The 20,529-nt window shown below is 34.5% G+C and overlaps 2 protein-coding genes across 7 annotated transcripts; both read left to right on the top strand.

Annotated features, from left to right (window-relative positions):
* Positions 1-329: 329 nt before the first annotated feature.
* Positions 330-3,175, top strand: LOC113774756 (superoxide dismutase [Cu-Zn] 2-like). Of its 6 annotated transcripts, XM_027319368.1 has the most exons (8): positions 333-498; positions 632-742; positions 1,724-1,819; positions 1,921-1,952; positions 2,235-2,310; positions 2,607-2,660; positions 2,820-2,851; positions 2,955-3,006. In XM_027319368.1, the coding sequence occupies exons 1-7, from the start codon at positions 408-410 to the stop codon at positions 2,846-2,848; spliced, it is 489 nt and encodes a 162-aa protein (XP_027175169.1). In that variant the 5' UTR covers positions 333-407; the 3' UTR covers positions 2,849-2,851; positions 2,955-3,006. The 6 variants fall into 6 exon arrangements, with proteins under 6 accessions (XP_027175172.1, XP_027175171.1, XP_027175173.1 ...); XM_027319371.1 differs by lacking the exon at positions 2,235-2,310 and having other exon boundaries at positions 330-498; positions 2,955-3,175; XM_027319367.1 differs by having other exon boundaries at positions 2,820-3,175.
* Positions 3,176-4,544: 1,369 nt separating this feature from the next.
* LOC113774397 (probable disease resistance protein At1g58390) lies at positions 4,545-19,679 on the top strand. Its single transcript, XM_027318939.1, has 7 exons — positions 4,545-4,560; positions 6,581-6,660; positions 7,297-7,356; positions 8,629-8,751; positions 16,363-16,529; positions 16,693-17,630; positions 17,788-19,679. The coding sequence occupies exons 1-7, from the start codon at positions 4,545-4,547 to the stop codon at positions 19,605-19,607; spliced, it is 3,204 nt and encodes a 1,067-aa protein (XP_027174740.1). The 3' UTR covers positions 19,608-19,679.
* Positions 19,680-20,529: the final 850 nt, after the last annotated feature.

Raw genomic sequence — 20,529 nt, 5'->3', positions numbered from 1 at the left:
TGATGCTATTCTATATTAATTATTGTATTTTTTTGTTAATAATTCTCATACAATGATAAAAAAAATTCTCATACAACCGAAAAAAGACGGTTCTTGAATGATATATACATTATATTATATTTCAAACTATTGTTAAACAGATATTATATTTTAATTTTATTAGTAAAGTTTTTTCACCTTTATTTGTTCACCATTTTATTTTTTTTCAATAATGTCAACACTGTGCATAGCACGGGTATTCCCACTAGTTGTAAATTAACTGCAAAGATAAGACTAATAATCAGTCACATACTACAACATAAAAGACAAATTTTAAAATAAAAATAGAGAATCGTAACCACTCCAATAATAAGATAAGAATAAGATGATGAAAACTTAGCAGTGGCGAAAGCGGCTGTGCAAAGCCAATGGGCATACTGAAAGCGGTGGCTGTAATCTCCGGCGGTGACACCAACAACAACGTAAGGGGCTCTATCCAATTCCTCCAAGACTTCAATGGTATCCCCCCCCCCTCTCTCTCTGTGCCTCTTCTTCTTCACTTTCAGAATCTATTAAGTACAGTAGTATTATTCTGTCTACATAGCCTCGGTTGATTGATTGATTATATGTAAGTCGTAACTAAACCATGAAGCAGGGGGCGCGGCGACCCTTGTGAAAGGAAGAATAACAGGCCTGACTCCAGGCCTCCATGGCTTCCATATTCATGCTCTTGGTGACACCACCAATGGCTGCAATTCCACTGGTACGTACCACTCCCTTCTTACTATGCTACTGCTATCTCCCCTCTCCCCCTATTTCACTATCTCCTTATATGGGTCCCCACCCCCTAATTCAAACGGGGCGTATGCAATATATGTAGAAGAGTTGAATACTTCGTTTGTCTAAAGCTAATTTCTGATTTGAAGTTAAACCATCTGATTTTTCACATGTTACTCTGCAGCTTTAGTTCATTTTATTATGAAAGACTGCACCTTTCTCTCTCTTTTTTTTTTTCGGTAGCTAAATATATTTACTCAGCATTCCTGCATAGCATATAGGATTAAGTTGTGTAGAGTAGCTAAGCCTTAGGTACAGTGTGAGGCAGTCACCTGGGATATCTGAAATGGTTGCTTTCCCCCTTATTGCTGAGGATTCCCAGCCTTTCTTAATTTCACAAAAAGTTGTCTTGAAAATCTGACCATTTTGTGCTCAAGTTCCAAGGTTTTTAATTTGGGCCCTTGCTCCCGGATATGTTTACAGAATAAGGTTCTCATTCTGCAAGGTTCTACGTGTGATAACGATATTATAGGTGACAAAAGATTCATGGGATTAAGGGCCTGGAATAAGTTTGCTTCAGAGATTTGTAATAAGTTTTTCTTCTGTTGCTCTTACGTTTCAAAGAGCCATAATACTTGATTGAGAGAAAGGACAAACAGATACACTGTTTAGAAGGATGCTTAGTCACCCCCAAATAAAGGTATCCTTTCTATTAATTAGTTATGTTTGAGGCTGTTGGCGCAGTTGGCTTGACAAGGAGTATGGTTGCTTTGTGACTGAATATGTAGTGTATGAGTTTAGAATTCTCCTGTTTTATGTATGGCTATCTTTTTGTGCAACTAAAGCTGCTAAATAACCAGAAAGAGATGTAATGTGGAGCTGGTTATTATGTTCTCTCATCAGGTTTGTTTAGCTGCTAAATAGCGACTCTTTAAAAGTCTGATATCTGCCCATTTTGTAATGTCAGGGCCTCATTTTAACCCACTGAAAAAGGATCATGGAGCACCATCTGATCAAAATCGTCATGCCGGTGATTTGGGGAATATTATTGCTGGTGCAGATGGTGTGTCATGAAAGACTTGTATCTTTGGAAATGGTATTAGCTAGTCAAACAGGTTTCCTTTTCTTTCTTTCTTTTTTTAAATTTATTTTCTTGCTTTGCAGGGGTTGCTGAGATCTCAATCAAAGACATTCAGGTATAGTATTAGCAAGTTGTTCTGCTGTTTAACAAAATATGAACTTGTTTCCTTTATCTATCTTTAGATATCTGTGGCTCATCTCCTAGTTTTCAAGTGATGCTAAGAGTTGAAATGTATCAGTTAACTTACATAGTGAGGTCTTATTGATGTTAAGTAGGGAACTTGTCATATAATCCTTTAAAAGCAATGTATAAGAAATGGTTGTCTCTAGTTCAGGATTGTTCTCTTTTTTTCTTTTGTCCTTTAATTTTAATATCTTTTAGCTTTTCTTGTTGATAGATTCCACTTAGTGGTCCACACTCCATCTTGGGGCGGGGGGTTGTTGTGCATGCTGATCCGGATGATCTGGGAAAAGGTATGTTTATTTGGATTAGGGTGTAGAAGGTGATAACTTAATGATTAAACACTAAATAGTAGTTTTGCAGTTCTGTGTTAACTGTGAAAGATGAATCTCCCTTGCAGTTCTTCTTGTTGAAAAATTTGATCTGCTGATAAAAGTATAAAACTTTTGCTATTGAAGTGTCTATGTCTTTCAGTCCTTGTCACAAGTTAATTAATATGTGATAGTTTCAGTTCATTGGATTCAGTAAAAAAGGTTTATTTACAACTTGGAATTATTGTGTTGTAGCTAATAATTGAAGCATACAACAGGTGGACATGAACTTAGCAGGACTACTGGAAATGCTGGTGCGAGGGTTGGTTGTGGTAATTGCACTTGCTCCTCCCATTTTTCTACTAGCTTTTTTTACCTTGTATCATCAAATTCTCTTCCCCCCCCCCCCCCCTGCAGTTTTCTCTGAGCCAGTCATTCTTTCCTCCGCGTGTATGGTATGGTGGCTCAAAATTTGATTTTATGCTGTGCAGGGATTATTGGGATTCAGTCATCGGTCTAGGATGGATTCCTTGCATCCAACAATAACAATAGAGTTGCTTGTTTTGTAATTTTCGCATGTAGTGTGAGAAGTAAATGGTACAATAGTTATCTATGCTCGCTCCCCATTTGCCCAAGCGGTCATCCTTTCCGTTTCTGAAGATGTTATAGAGCTGCTTGATTGTTCAATTCATTGGTCCATCCAAATGGGAAAAATAATAACAGGAATTGTAATTAACCCTTCAAAATAGTTTTTGGCAAACTTATGATTTTACTAGCTATTGTTATTCTCCAGTGTATTCGTGAACACACAACCAAAGGCAATTTGGAGATAAATGCTTTGAAAGAACTGCTACTTCTGCACCTTGAGGAATGATGCCATGCTGTGTGTAATGTCACATTAGCTGCTGTGTCAATAGTCAATAGTAATGGGACCACGGGCAGGAACGGTTGCAGGTGCATCGTTCCTAGCAGTTTTGTGCATTTTGCATATCGCGTAACTTTGTTTGCACACGGCGTAATTTTATTTGCATAACGTGTAATTTTAGAACAAATTTTTATGGGCTTCATACACGTTGTTAAAAACGAAGTACAAGAAGTGATCTGAATCGTATAATTTTTTTGGGCCAAATCCTGACAGTCTGTTCAGGGACGGTCCTTCTTATCACCATCCTGCCCCGTCTCGATAGTAATGCATGATTATGGAAGCTAGACTGGCTCCCATTTTGAGTGACTGGACAACGGAAGGTAGAGCTTGTTTGGATTGGTATGTTTTAGAGTTTTTGTAAAAAAAAAAAAAGAAGATATATTATAATAATTTGAATTTAATATATATGAGATAAAAAAATGATTGAAAAATGTGTTTACGAAAAAGATAAATATTTTTTTTAAAAAGAAAATAACTTTTCAAACAAGATATCAAATATTTTTTAATCAGTATGAAAAGTACCAACACCCAAGTCACTCCAAACTTACTCCCTTATTTTGAGTTTTCAAACTTTCAATTTCTTGCGGCGGGTGGCTCTGACCGCCTTCACTGCATGCCTCGCAACCCAATAATCTTTCTTTCGATGAGTTAATTATTAGGGTTAATTACATTTTGTCCTCCGAACTTGACCCTTTATAATACGTTGCCCCTCTAAAATTTAAATATATATGTTTTGCCCTCTTCATTCACTAGTCATCCAGCTAATTAAAAATGTATATTCATAGCCCTTTCACCAACTTCAGTTGTTATATTCAACTAATCAATAGATTCAAGTTCCAATAACGATGATGAGATCTGTCCAAATACACCCAAAACCCAAAAAAAAAAAAAAAAATTTCAAATCTAACAACCAAATCTGAAATAAATTCTGATTAGACAACAAAATAAAGATAAAAACAGAAAATTCTCACTAGGAATTTCCCAGGAGAAACAAAAAATTCTCAGTAGAAATTCCCAGGAGAAATTTGTGAGCCTCCCTTGTTAATTTTTTATTCCTAAAGTCAATATACGATCTACAACCTTCTTTCTCCTATGGTATCATTCATTATATTAGTGTTGTAACCATACCTTTACATTCTGATATATAGAGTATGTTGTTTGTGTTGCAGGTCATTATGTTTCTATTAATATCAATGATATTGAGAGAAAAACCTGACGTGCTGATCAGTATATTACCTATTTTGAGGGATGACTTGAAGAAAAATGGTCAAAATAAGCTTCCAGCGTTCATATGGATGATTATGCAGGTAAATATATAAATGACAAATATATAATTTGCATTTCTTTTTCATTTCATAGTATTTTGTCAGCACCAAATGCAAAACAAAAGAAAAATAAAAAGAACTAAAATGAAAGGATGCTTTATTAGATAAAAGGATATTTGAGTCTTGATATTTTGAGCGTAAGCATTATTGTTGTCTTAGTTTTTCTTATCTCCATCGTACCCTTAGTAATTGATGATTGAACATTCATATTGTGCCCTTATTGTTTAATGATTAGTAAAGTCACTATATCATATATGTTGGTTTAAAACTATTAATGAGAAGACAAAAGGTTAAATTGACAATTAAGTTCACTATATTTATTAACATATTGATGAAGAAAAAAATGCAAGAATGTTTCAAAACATACTATCACAAAAATTCTACAAGTTTTGAAACTGATAAATATTTATTATATCCAAAATTTTAACTACAATTAACCTTTCACAATTGTGCTTATATTAATGCACATTTTCTCCCATCATCCTCACTTCTTAATGTCTTAAACTATGAAAAGCCATGACCAAAATATTGCTCGGAAAAGTTCTTCTCAAAATTGTCTGAAATTGTGATTTAAAAATTAGTCTTTTAAGAAATATGTTAGTGGGAAAGAAAGGACCATTGCTTAATTTTTGTTGATGAAACTTTATTGTTGTGAGGCAGGAATGCGCAACGGATCTTCTGTCCCACACTCTGTGTCATTCTCTGTCCCACTTTTTATTATATTACTATTTCTCCTTTATAAATATCATGTTTTAGTTCTTTTTTATTTCCTTAAGATCCAATAACTATTAATTCAGTAATACACAAAATTTAACAAACTCAAAAAATCAAAATGCATAAAAAATGATATCTTTTATGCATTTTCTGCTGTATTTTTTAATTTTCTATTATATATTGCTTTTTTGAAGCTGTTGTATTTATTTTTTACTGAATTAATAGTTATTGAATCATAAGGAAACAAAAAGAACTAAAACATGATGTTTATGAAGGAGAAATAGCAATATAATAAAAAATGGGACAGAGAATGGCACAGAGTGTGGGACAGAAGATCCGTTGCGGCATGAAAGCTTGCTTTTTTTTTTTTTGAACATGGGAAGGCAATAGTCATTATAAAAACCAAAAATCAATCCCCATGATCAATCTAATAGAATGCTCCAATCTAAAACAGTCAATTAATTTTCACTATTGCTCAAACTCCTTAATGTGAAAATGGGCAATAAAATGGTGCTATTAACCATTAATTGATCCATTCATACCCCATAAAATGACTTAAATCAAGATTTGGTGAAGATTAAAGTTACAAAAAGATTTTTCAAGTTGCATTAGAAAGAAAGCTCAATTACAAAAAGGAAAACTATTGTTAGATTGGAATTGGAAATTGGTTCTTAAAGCAAATGAATACTTGGATATACTTTAAAGTGTTCCCAAAGAATGTTAAGGTATTATTTGGACTCCACCTCAAATTTTAATAGAAATATACAAGTTTAGCCCTAAAAGATTCTTATAAACTTTGCATTGATCTTCAATTGATTCTATTTAGAGTTGGAAGAAGAGATTAGGCTTATAAGATCTCTTTTGCAATAGCTAAAAATGAGCATGATATTTTTTCTAACTCTAATTTATGCACTGTTTTCATAAATTATAGAAAATTTCCTCTTCTTTCTACTGCAACTCCAGCAAAATGGACAATAACTTAGCTAAACTTCCATCTTCAAAGTTTTTATATGGTAGAATGTATGATAAGTGTTTAATTGTTTTTATAAATACATTTTGCTTAACTGCTAATTACTAAATTTTGTTAGTTATAGTTTCTTACAATGTATTATATTTACCATCAGTATCTAGTAAAGAAATTTAGTATATATAAAATGTATATCATCAAAAAATATATCCATGTGCAAAGCAGGTAGCATATTACTGGTAACTCTAAAGATGGAGAAGTAAATATTTAAAACAGTGAGGTCTATTTGTACAGCTTGTAATGTGCTGATGGTGTTTGTAGGCAACACAAAGCTATCAGAAAAAGCAATCAACTTATTTGTCTTCAGTTTGGCTCAAAATCCTGTGTGTTATAAACGATGGGTAAGTCCCTTTCGGTATTATGCAATTTAGTTTTCATCGATTCAAGACTCATGATGATAATTATTCTTTGTTTTGAACACGAAAGAATTTATGAACATAACGTGGAAAAGAGTGTGCTTATCCTAGAAAGACTTGAGAAGCTATGGGTTCACCTGGGTTCTTATGACTATTTACGCGACACTCTCTGGAGATTGATGCAAATGGTTGGTGATCTATTTCCCTTTTTCTTTGGCCATGTGGTTTGGTTGTCATTTAGAACATTATTAAGAATTTGAGGGCAAAATATTAGAATGGTTCTTTAGTTAAAAATTCAGAATAGACCTTAAAACTTTACCATACACTTCTTAGTCCCGTGAACTGTGAAGCTGGATTAGTGTGAACACAGAAAGCAGAAATAGTTCGTAAAATGTAGAGTAGTCCAATTATCATAGAATAAATTTATTGTCATCAAAATCTTTCCTAAAGTTGGCATGTTGCTGAATTCAATCCCATGCATTGGGTACTTGTCTGTAGTGGTAAAATAGTTCATAATTTAGAGTAGCAAGTGTTTGCGGTTTAATTGTATTAAGAGCTTCATAAAATTGACTCGTGAAACTGTTAGTTGAAGCCTTGACAGAGCATGGCCTTTGAACACAGGCGAAGGTTTTCCAAGGGTTTCAGACGAGATTCGAAGAGCTGGAAGTTTGGGAACAGCAAGTATTTGCCAGAGGGGAAAGTCATAAACTTGTTAGACTTGGGCTTTGTATTCCATTGTCATGCATATGCTGAGAAACAAAGTTCAAAATTCGCTAGAATTATGTCATTCCCTTGGTTCTCTAACTTATAGGCCATAAGCCTGTGGGCAAGACCAATAGCTTCCTGCATGACCTTGGAGATGAATAGCGCGCAGCTCCTCTACAAGGTTGCTCATTCATTGTCATAATTTGTATAGTTGTTCAGGAGGACTATCTTGGAGGGTTGTGCTAGCTGATTTAGGACCGGAAAAGTATAAACATGAAGGGTCTGTTTGGTTGAAAGTAAAATGTTTTCCTTGGGAAGTAATTTTCCATGGAAGTAATTTTCCATGAAAATCATTTCCCTTTCATCATTTTCAGGTGTTTGGTTAGTTTATTGAAAATATTTTCTTACTTCATTTTTCTGGTATTTGTTTAACTTTTGAAATATTTTCACTTTTATCTCTATCTTTACTTTTTACACATTATAACTACATGCTTCTTCTCATGCAAAATAAGAAAATTTATCTCATTGTTTAACTTAAAAAAATCTTGGAGAAATGTATATATGAATAAAAAATATCTCCTTAAACAATAAACAAATTGCTGGTCATTTAGTGTCAAATATCAATCACATGCAACGCTTATTGTGACATATATCTTGCACTCTCACTACTGAAAGTTTCTCTAGAAAAGAATATCCCTATTATACATAATTAATTACTAACATAGGATGAGCAGGATGAGGTTTTTTTTTTTTTTTTTTTCGAATATACTAAGGGGAGGTTTGGGTTGGGTTGGGTGGTACAGGGGAGGGAGTGTAAGGAAGAGGTCTTGGGTTCGAGTCCTCCTGTTTACACTTAAAAAAAAAAAATACTACAAGATGTTTTCAGTAAGTTTGGAACATACTACAGGCGGGATGCATGCATTTCGGAAAACAACTTCAGTAAGTTTGGAAGGGAAGTTGTTTTTCATAAGATGAGTGAAAATATTTTACATAGGAAAATGTTTTCAGTAACTTTTGTGCAACCAAACACGGGAAATTAGGAAAATATTTTCACCCGAAACAAACGGACCGAAATGTCTTTTTTATGCTTACATCTAAAGTACAAGGATATATAAGATAAAAGTGTTCGGACTGACGGTATTCTAGCTAGTAAATTAAGGACTCCTGTGATATTCAACATTCTATTAAATAAGTTGATGTTTTACTTGATACGAGGTTGCCAACATTCTGTTAGTATATTTTTCACAGAATGGGAAAGCATTGAATGGTGGGATGGATGTTAAGCGTCAAGCAATATTCAGTAAGGCAGACCAGCATTGCGAGGAGGTGTTAAGAATTGTGGCATCAGCTCTAAGGTGGCACCGTCGTATGGTAAAGATTCTCAAGTTTTGCGGTGTTGCATTCTTATTATGTTGCAACTGTTTTCCCCTGGACGAAATTGCTTCGAGGCCGTAGTCATGGATCAAGTCAAGAATATCAAAATTCTCAAGTGTCTGTCTTTTTTTTTCTTGAATTCCAAATTCTTCCTAGCTATGAGAGTGAGAATGCTGAAATTTTAAGCGTCCAAGAGCTGAATTTTTTCATGCTGTGTTGACCAACTATTGATCCCTTCGTTTGCTTGTGTCATTTTTGGCTTTACCAAGATGTTTTGCGAGGAGGAGAACATTGATTGAAGCTGCTAGTTTCTGAATTCATTATGATGTACCAAATCTGAGCATCCGTTGCTGCCCGCCCCCACTGAGGCTGCTAGCTCTGGTCGTCACATAATTATAGCAAGAATCCTATCATAACATTGGGCCTGTATCTCTGCTTCCTCTGGCTTTGCGGCAAGGTACGTTTTGTTGAGGAAGGTAGCGGCTAGTGGGTAGTGGTTATAGGGTTAATGGTGGTGGAAAATTGAGAGAGTGGCAGAGAGAGGAGGGATTCATTTTGGTGGAAGTTGATTGAGATATCCCACATGGATATTTTGGTCATTTAAATTGAAACCTATGATGTTCAGTCTTTGTTTTTTTTTTTTTTTATGTCCACTCTTTGTTAAATAGTTGCCAATTTCCCTTTTATGAATCTGTTAAGAATTAGGAGCTGTTGGTAAAAAAATATTCAATTACAATCACTGTTCCTTTTTCGTCCTCCTTTATTTTATTTTTTTTCCTCACTCTCTTCGTCTCTTATGGTATTTTTAAAGATTTTTTATTTTTAAGTGTAAATATGAGATACATGGACATGGAAACGTAAACACTGATTCAATACTAAAAAGTAATTAATCATAAACAATAGAATATGACTATCATATCCATTAAATTATTTCGATTAATCATAATTAAATTACAAGTATCAATATAATTAATTTTGAAACTCATTCTCTAGTGTAAAATCCACTTATCAAAAACTCCCTAAACCTTACGAGTATGCCTCTGTGTTTTCAAACTTGGATCGGACCAATTAGTCCAATCGATTGAACTGAGAACCGACGAAGCATTCAGTCCGAGTTACCTCATAAAACTGTCGAATAAGAACTTGGTCAAACTCGGTCAAAAATTGAGTTCAACCGAAAATCAATTAAACCAATAAAAACTTGGTTTTTCTTTTTTTTTTTTCTCCTCCTTCTTCTTCTTCTTGAGCCCGCTTTTGACTTTGCCAGTATATAGTTTTCACCTTTTCGCAAAATCAACCTTCCTTCCATCAACTCATCCTTAACCCGTCAAAAAATCACCTTTAAACATATTTCTCAAACAAGGTCTAATTATAGATCTCACATTAAAAATATGGTAAAAAGACAAAAAGATGGGAAGATGGATAATAGAGAAGTGCGGAAAAAAAATTAAGAATTCAAGTTTCAGATTTGTGACTTTGAGCAGAAAAACCAACAAAGACAAAACTAAAAAAGGAAAAAATGAAAAAGAAAAAGGAAATGAAGAAAAACTCATGCTATTGTAGAGAAGTTGGAATAGGAAGAAGAAACTAGGGAAATGAGGGAGGCTACACCAACATGAGAGAAAACTAGGAAAAGTAAGTTTAGGGTTAAAAGTTGTATGAATTTTACAATTTGATCCCTAGAGTACTAGAAAACTGTTATTACACTTAGAAACATTTTAGAACTTATAACTAAAGCCTAAATTCTTGTATTACTTTTCAAAAAAGCCCTCCAATTTGATTCTAAACTTGTTGAATATGCATTAAATTGTAAATTGCATAAATTTCTACTTAATTATACTACCTTATTTGTATTTTCTTGTAAAGTATCTTAGAAACATCAAATATATATTGAACCTACATTTTTTAGTATTAATATATACATAATATATTAATTTTAAAAATTAAATATATTTATGACATCATGATGATGTCATTTGATTCTTAGATGGGTTTGACCAGAGTCGAATCCATTGACCCCTATCTTGATGGTGACTGGTCCGAATTTCGAAACATAGGTATGCCTTTGTACAGAATCAGATAAGTGGTAGGAAGAACGTAGCCCGTCAAGCAATATTCACCAGGACAGACTAGCATTGTAAGGAAATATAATCCGTCAAATCCTGAATACCCACTGTGTCAGCCAAAAAAAAAAAAAAAGAAAAAAAAAGAAAAAACTAGCATGGTAAGGACCCATAAGGGCGATGCATATTTTCAAGTAGTCTATATTGTACAATTGCAGCATTGCTTTTCTAACACTATCCTGCAACGTTTTTGGTAGGCGCAGATGAAGCAAATTGTCACCCAACTATTTATAATTCTTTTTTTTATCGCTTAAATTTTTATTTAGTTAAAATGGAAATTCAACTAACTAAACCATACTTTTTGTGATAAAAAAGTTTATATTTTCATTAGTTAAGTGACCAATGTATAAGTTTGTACTAGTTGGAGTTACAAAAAATGCACCTCTCTATTAGTTGATTGACAGTTTTAGATAAATAAAAAGTATAGTGACCAAACCATGAAATTTTAAATAATTTAATGACTTTGTGGCCATTTCCTCTTTCTTTCCCAATAACTCTTTCCCATCGAGCTGTGTGAGGTTTCAAGGGGATCGCACCTATTACCCCATTATTGGAAAAAATTCACTTTTCATCCTCAAACTTTGTGACGAAGACACATTTGATCCCCAAACTTTTCGTCAGAACACATTGAGTACATGAATTAACGATTTTTTGCCACATTTAGTCAAAAAACGGGAATTTACTTAATTTGGACGGTGAAGACCACGTGGCCGTTAACAAATGTCCAAATATCAATTTATAACCAACACAAGTCAGACACAAGTCCACACTTGACTCTCTCTCTAATCCACTGCTTTTCTTCTCCAAATTTTCCCCTTTCCCACCGAGTTAATGAAGTGAAAAGCTGCTTGAGATTAGCAGAGTTAATAGAGTGATTCAACAAAGCTTTTCCAATCCAGTATATTTAATATAAATTAAATGATCCAGAGTAAAATACTCATAAATAGCTATTACTTTGTTCGTGTAATAGAGGAAACCCATAGAGAGCTGATATATTATGGGCAATTTCTTTCTTTTTGTTTCAACTTTCACGTATTTAATTTATGTTAAATACAAAACCTACTAGTTTTCCTTTCGTAAAAATATTAGTATATCACTTTTTAAATTTTACTTACAAACATTTATGTATTTAACATAAATTATATGATTCAAAGTAAAATGCATATAAATAGCTAGTACTTTATTCATATAATAGAAGAAACCCGTAAAGAGCTAGTAAAAAGTGAGTAATTTCTTTTTTTACTTTCACGTATTTAATTTATATTAAATACAAAACCTACTAGTTTCCCTTTCGTAATAATATTAGTGTAACACTTTTTGAATTTCACTTATAAACATTTATGTATTTAATATAAATTAAATGATTCAAAGTAAAATGCTCATAGCTGGTACTTTATTCATATAATGGAAGAAACTCGTAAAGAATTGGTATGTTATGGACAATTTTTTTTACTTTCAAATACTTCATTTATATTAAATACAAAACATGCTAGTTTTTCTTTCGTAAAAATATTTGTGTAACGGCTTTTGAATTTTATTTGCAAATATTTATGTATTTAACATAAATTAAATGATTCAGAATAAAATGCCCATAAAAACCTGGTACTTGGTTCATGTAATAGAGAAAAGCCATAAAGAGTTGGTACTTTATGGGATATTTCTTTTTTAAAAAATATTTAATTTATATTAAATAGATAACCTACTAGTTTTTTTTCGTAAGAACTTACTGTAACATTTTTTGAATTTTACTTAAAAATATTTATATATTTATTATAAATTGAATGTTTGAGAGTAAAATGTCCACAAAAAGCTAGCATTTTGAATAGGTAATGCCCATTAAGTAAGAACTTAAAATAATACCAAAATGGACAACTTGTTCAAGGAATTGTGTAACGTCCACAAAAAGCTGACTTTTGTTGGTTATAAATTGATATTTGGACATTTGTTAACGGTCACGTGGTCTTCACCGTCCAAATTGAGTAAATTCCTGTTTTTTGACTAAATGTGGCAAAAAATCGTTAATTCATATACTCAATGTGTTCTGACGAAAAGTTTGGGGACCAAATGTACCTTTGTCACAAAGTTTGAGGATGAAAAGTGGATTTTCCCCCATTATTTGTCCTATAGCTGCAGCTGGCCGCATGACGTAGAGGTCCATGCCCATTTTTTTTTTTTATACTGGAATCCATGTAGGATTACGATTTTACTAGTAAAACTAATTTAGGAGGAAAGGGCACGAAATCTTGATGGTACCAAAAAGAACGAGCACCATAATAATTCGTTTACACAATGGGACACGTCTATTTTTACATGCTTTCTAGCTGGTCCGGGCAGTTTTTCTCATTTAGCAACATGGGAAAGCTAGTCATTGCCCAATCTTCTCCATTTTCTTTTGAGCTGCGAGAAAGAGAATTATTGTGGAAGCTATGAGAAAGAGAATTCTGAGATTTTAATCCTTCATCATTCAAAATTGTAAATGCTTTCCGTCAGTTGTACCACCACAGTGCCCAACCTTTCATCCTTCTTAGCTCAAGTCTATTCCTTCCAAGATGTTATTTCCTTCTCCTTTATCGGCCAAAGAAAATATTTGAGCTTCTCGTTTTTGTTCATTATTAATTTGATTGGTCAATCCAAAGGGCTGGGAACGAGAACAACATGAATCATAAATAAAGAACAACTATCACCATTTTTATCGAATTTGAATTTGTGGTAGATAAATGATTCTAATTACAGTTCCAATTCCGGAACATGAACCAAAGACCCTAAGATTAAGGAGAAAGTAAAAGAAAAAGGGAAAGGAAAAGTCGTTTAAAATGTCCCTTACATTTTTTAAAATGACATTTTTCGTTTCTCAGTATTAAAAGTGTAATTTTACATTCCTTACAAATTTACATTGTCAAATTTTGTCCCTATCTAGATTTTCGACTAGTTTTTGGTTGGAATCCACCACATGCCTTACACATGATCATCTTTTAGGGACAAAATTGTCAAATCAAATTTCACATAATCCGATTTATAATTCCTCACATTTCACAAAAATAAATTTTTTTCATCCCTCATTGATCATATGTACGAATAATTTTTTTTAAATCCATATATATATATCCATTTGATTTCACCTGAACAATACGAATAGTATATAATATATCTCTATTTAATTTCATCTATAACTACAATTAGTTTATTCAGGTGAAATCAAATAGAGATGTATTACATGATATTTGTGTTGTTCAGATAAAATCAAATAGACATATACATGAATTTTTATAATTAAGAAAAAACTATTCGTACACATAATCAATGAGGGATGAAAATTTTTATTTTGTGAAATGTGAGGAATGAAAAAGTTCGTTTTGTGGAAGGTGAGGGATTATAAATCGGATTATGTGAAATGTGATTTGACAATTTTGTACCTAAAAAATGATCATGTGTAAGGCATGTGGTGGATTCCAACCAAAAACTAGTCGAAAATCTAGATAGGGACCAATTTAACCAATGTGAATTTGTAAGGGATGTAAAATTATACTTTTAAAAGTAAGGAACAAAAAAGTTATTTTACAAAATGTGAGGGACATTTTGAATGATTTTTTCAAAGAAAAAAAATGCACCTTTCATCTATATATATATATATATATATATCTATCTGATTTCACTTGAGTAGTATAAATAGCATGTAATAGATTTTTATTCGATTTCACCTACAACTACAATTAACTTGTTCAGGTGAAATCGAACATGATATATTACATGCTATTTGTACTGTTCAGATGAAATCAAATAGATATATATATATATAAGCTTTCAAAAACAAGAAAAGTTATTCATATAAATAATCAATGAGGGATAAAAAATTTTATTTTATAAAATTTGAGGGACAAAAAAAATTTATTTTGTGAAATATGATGGATGAAAAAATTCATTTTGTAAAATGTGAGGGGCTATGGATCAAATTATGTGAAATGTGATTTGATAATTTTGTCCCTAAAAAATGGTCATGTGTAAAGCATGTGGTGGATTCCGATAAAAAAAACTAGTAAAAAACTTAGATAGGGATCAAATTTGACTAATGTAAATCTGTAAGAGACGTAAAATTACACTTTTAAAAGTGAGAGATATAAAAAGGCATTTTATAAAATGTGAAACGATTTTGCCAAACTTTTATGTCAAATTTGCATACATGAGCTGATCACTTGTTATGCTAAATTCCTGATGAATAATGGTTGGCTGTGCAAGTCACGTCTTTATGGTACGGTTAGAGTGAAAATCGATCGATATAAATAAGAAAAGTGGAGAACTAAGGAATTTTATAGGAGAAGCTATTCTACACACACCAAATATGTACAGGAAAAGAGAGATAAAATCAATACTATTAGCAACCAAACGATACAAACAAAACTCTTAACCTGTCATTCTTAACTGAAGACAATAAAAAAAATACTCTATATATAATCCCTATGACTTCATAAATGAGAAACAACGAGCACAAGATATTACCTGTTTGAAAATTCAAACTACCAAAACCGAAGATTGACTACAAAACTTTTAAGATTATTATTAAGCTTGATTTGATATTCAAACAAAAAAAAAAAAAAGAAGAGCCCTGCTCTTAATTTGTTCTTCCATTTTTCCTCTCCTCCTCTCATATAATAAAACCCACAGCCGTAATGTGTTGTATATAATATCCCAAACTCAACTCGTGTTTTGAAGTCTTTTTTTTTTTTCTGACATTTTCTTACGAAAGTAAGAATTTTTGGCAAATAAACCTAACTCCCCACAGTAACTCCAAAAGCCGGTAACTTTTGGAGTCCTGTGAGGGACTTATAAACCTAAACCCCAACCCCCCCATTACCGATGTGGGATAGAAAACCCCACAGGGGTGCCCCGCTGCTAAGAGATAAAGACCCCCCAAGCCCCCTGAGAATGAGTTTTCTTTCTGACATTTTCTTACGAGTCGTGTTTTGAAGTCATACTGCACTCATTTTATATCTTGCGACTGCCATAATCCTATCACCCTTTTCTGTCATGTGATTTCTCAATTTCCAATCTCAACCCATATTCTACTACAAAATGTCAAATCTAAGGAGGGGAAAGATGGCAATAAAGTATTGAAAGGCAGATTTAAAAACATAAAAATATTTGTGAAAAGAAGAAAAATAAAATTAATGTACTTTCAACAAAAACAACATGAACAAAACTCTCAATCCTTCATTCAGGAAGACAATAGCAAAAACATATACTTATCAGTGGGAGAGGAATGAATTGGGTGGTACAAAGGAAAAAAGTGTAAGTGAGAAGTCCCGAATTCGAAAACTCCTACTTAAAAAAAAAAAGAAGACAATAGCAAAACATTTACTTAAAGTCACATGACTTGATAAATAAGAAATAACCAGTACAAAGATTACCTAGTTGAATATGCAGACAACTAAAAACTACTCAACATTGGTATAGAACTTTTTAAAATTAATAAACTTGATTTAATATGCAGACAAAAAAAAGCCCCCTCTACCGGTTGCCTGAACCTATGTGGACCCATAAGCCTTTGACAATGGTCCCAGGCAGACTTGTTGTGATTGTGGTGGTTCTGCCCATGTTCCCACTTTTCACACTAGAAGCATCCTTGACTTTGGGTATCCATCATCCAAGATACAGCTTGTAAGAGAGCAAATTGAATTAGGAAAAAAAAAGTGGGTTATTGTTTGTTGCACCAAAATGGGTAGCGAAGCTGTCTCCCTTGCTTTGGGAACGGTGAAGGATTTGTTAGCTGAAGAAGCCAGATTCTTGAGCGGAGTGGCGGATCAAGTCAAGGAAGTTGAAGTATATTTGATACGGATGCAAAATGTTTCTTGAAAGACGCCGACAAAAGGCAATTGAATGATTCGACTGTCCGTAATTATGTCAGGGAGATCAGGCGTCTTGCTTACAGAACTGAAGATGTCTTGGAGAAGTTTGCCGTTGAAATCGAATCCAGGAGAAGGGGCCACAGCTTCCGTAAGGCTTTCAGAAGATTTTCGTGCCTAATTTCTGAAGGAATATCTCTTCACAGAGTTGGTTCAGAGATAGCTAGCATCAAAGCAGGAATCAACAGCCTCACCACAGATCTGGAAAATTATGGCGTCATTGCATTGAGCAGTACTGAAGACGGTCAAAGTTCCAATGCGAGATTGGATCAGAATCAACAGCGGCTGAGACAAACCTATCCCCATCAAGTTGAGGAATATTTTGTTGGGATGAAAGATGATATAAGACAGCTTGTGTCCCTCATCACTGATGAGGGAATTAGATCACATCGAGTTATTTCAGTACATGGGATGGGCGGTCTCGGTAAGACCACTCTTGCCAGGAAGATCTACAAGCACATTGAAGTAGAACGTGCTTTCAAACAGTTTGCTTGGGTTTCGGTTACCCAACAGTGCAATACGATGACCGTCTTCCGAGACATTCTGAAGCAGCTTGTCCCGGACCAGAGGAAGGACAGTGTTGGGAAGATGGATGAGAGGGAATTGGTAGGAGAGCTTTATAAAGTGCAGATTGAGACAAAAAGCTTTGTTGTTCTTGATGACCTGTGGAAAATTGAGGACTGGGAGTGTCTCAAAGTAGCATTTCCATTTGCAGAGGCGGATAGCAAAATTTTGATTACAACTCGGAACCAGAAACTCGTAGAAGATGAATTCCTCTATCCACTCAACCTTCTGAACGAGGATGAAGGCTGGGAGTTACTTCAAAAGAGAGCTTTTACCAGAAGAAATGGCGCAGGTTAGCTTTTCTCTAGTGAAGTACATATATCTGACTTGCATTAGTTAAAACAGAATAAAAAGTTTGATACTTATTCCTACAGATTCTATGCCGTTCATACCTGTATGCATTTCTGTTAGCTTTTTTTACACGTAATTCACACTTTTCTCTCTTGCAGATTGTGAAAGTGATCCACTGTTGGAAGCAGTAGGGAGGGCAATTGTTCGCGAGTGTGGAAACCTACCCTTGGCAATCTCTGCAATTGGAGGAGTTCTGAGTCAAAAGACTTCACTCGAGGAGTGGGAGACGGTGAAGAATGATGTGGATTCGTATATAAGGATGAGTGAAGGTGGTAAAGAAGGGTATGGAGCCGTGTTGCAGGTGTTGGCTCTGAGTTATGACGAGCTACCCTACCACTTGAAGCCATGTTTTCTTTACCTGGGGCAATTTCGTGAGGATGAGGACATAGATGCAGAGATGTTGTATCGAATGTGGACAGCAGAAGGGATGGTCTCATCAGATCATCGCGGAAAAGGAGAAACTCTGACAGATATAGCTGAAAGGTACTTGTATGAGATGGCTGGTAGGTCAATGCTTCAGCTGAAGTTCTCGGCATCCAGAAAGGTTGAGTCATGCTACCTTCATGATCTGATGAGGGACTTCTGCCTGGCCCGTGGAAAAGAAGTTGAATTTCTCAAGTTGCTTGATTTTCGAGGAGGAAATGATCCCTTATCGGATTGTTCTACAGAGCGCGACGACAGTACTCCTAGATGTTCCATTCACGTGGAAGATGGTCCGGGTGAAGTTGAGTCTATGATAAGTATGGCACTGGAAGCCAGTGGACAATTGCGTTCTTTAACATTAAGTGGTGGCTCTGGATATCCGAAGGTAAGCATCTCATTTCCTCAAGTAATATGTGATTCAAACAAGTTCAAATATCTGAAGGTTCTCAAATTCGAGGGTTATGATTTCACGGGCAAAGGTTTGCCTAAAGGAATAAAGAAGCTGGTCAATTTGAGGTTCCTCAGTGTAAAGGACAGTATCATGCTTGAACTTCCATCATCCATAGGTCAATTACAGTACCTGGAGACACTTGATATACGAGTCAGTGTAACGATGAGGGTGCCTGATGTCTTGTGCAAATTGAAAGGATTGAAGCATTTGTATTTTTCTCTAACGAAAGAAGGAGATGGACAACTAAGTTTTCTTGGCTTAAGTAAGCTGGAGACTTTAGTTGGCTTTGACGATGATGTCGGAGACTTGAAACATTTGTCAGGGTTGAATAATCTAAGGTTCCTCGGTGCAACTGTGAATATCCGTAAAGAGAAGAACGATCTCCCTCAGATGCTCAATTACTTGAATTCCAACCGACACAATCTACGGGAGGCTCGATTGGTGATTTATGTATTTGATGAAGAAGTAGTGCTTCCTTTTCTAGATCTTTTGTCCTGCCATTGTCTCCACCAATTGAGCATAATCGGGGGAAGGTATGAGTTTCAAAAAGTTAAACCACCCCTTTCCCCCTCGAACCTCAGTGAGTTAAGTTTGCGGCGGTGTTCAATTGAAGGAGATCCAATGAGTTTCTTGGGAAATCTTCCAAACTTGAGGAGCCTGAGATTGGCACTTGTAGAGTTGGTGGAGACAAAAACGATGGTTATTGATGGAAATGCTTTTCCAAAACTCGTATCTCTGCGGATCATTCGTATAAAAAACTTAGAAAAGTGGGTGGTGGCTGAAGGATCCATGCCTAACCTATCTCATCTTGCAATCGAGTTTTGTGAAGCACTGGAGATGATTCCTGATGGGCTGAGGTTTATTACAACACTGAGAAAGTTGGAAATTGAAATGCCTGAAGAATTCATCGTCCGAAGAATTAATGGGATCGATGGGCGTGGAGGACCGGATTGTGACAAAATCCGTCACGTCCCCGTGATTAAAATTGAATCTTATGGAAGCATATTAAAGAATTTACAATTGCCCTTTTCTCTTCTCAACTAATTTGTGTTATAATTCCTCAAGTGGGCATCTATACAGAAAATTTCTCTTTTCTTGTGTATTTGTCCTGCCATAATAAATGGGATAACTACAACGACATGAATAAAGAAGCAGTAAACCACTAAGAAATGAGAGCCAATGAGGATTTCCTTTTTTTTTTTTTTAAAAAAAAAAAAAATTTCTCTCTGTTTTTTCATTGAAAGGAGGTCCGGTTCCATTTAACAATCACTCGATTACTCCAAATATTATCCAGATTCTAATTACTTGTCCAATATTAGTTGGGTGCTCCACAGAGCTAATTAATGTGTCAGGATTCGTAAGTTCATACACATATATAGTGCTAAAAATTTGTATTACTCTTGTGGAAAAAAAGGCAATAATTCTGTTTCGCAACTGGTAGAACGCATCGCATCCTCTTCAACATGGCATTACTGGATGAATTCTGAATTTCAGGATCCAAGAAGGCCTTTTTTGCGAGCATAGCAAATGATAATAACAAAAAGAATAGCGCTGAAAATTCCAGGAGCGCTGAAAATTCCAGGGACGCTGGCCACCTGACTCCCCAGATTAGAATTACCAGAATCAATGCTTGCTCTATCAAACTTGTAAGCAACAAGAATGATAGAAGGTTTTGGTGTACGTCTTAATCCATTGTTATGGTGCAGGGAATCTTCAACAGATCCAATGATGGTTGAAATGACATAAAACCAAGCTGCCAAATGCGAATATATTGCCTTCAAAGGAGATAGCAGAATGGAAAAACAATTAAGAAAACTGGGGCCTTACCAAACCATGGTAGAAATGGCAGAAAACCAGAATGGATATCATGAGAGGTAAAGACTAGGGACTGAATTACTAAAGAAATGTTTCCTCAAGAAATGAACAACGAAGGCAGCACACATTTTTTAGGACAAATTATGGATCC

Source organism: Coffea eugenioides, chromosome 6 (assembly GCF_003713205.1).
Source record: "Coffea eugenioides isolate CCC68of chromosome 6, Ceug_1.0, whole genome shotgun sequence".
In the NCBI taxonomy this organism is placed as follows: domain Eukaryota; kingdom Viridiplantae; phylum Streptophyta; class Magnoliopsida; order Gentianales; family Rubiaceae; genus Coffea; species Coffea eugenioides.
The sequence above is the reverse complement of the archived record's forward strand: the minus strand, read 5'-3'. Positions and strand labels throughout refer to the sequence as shown.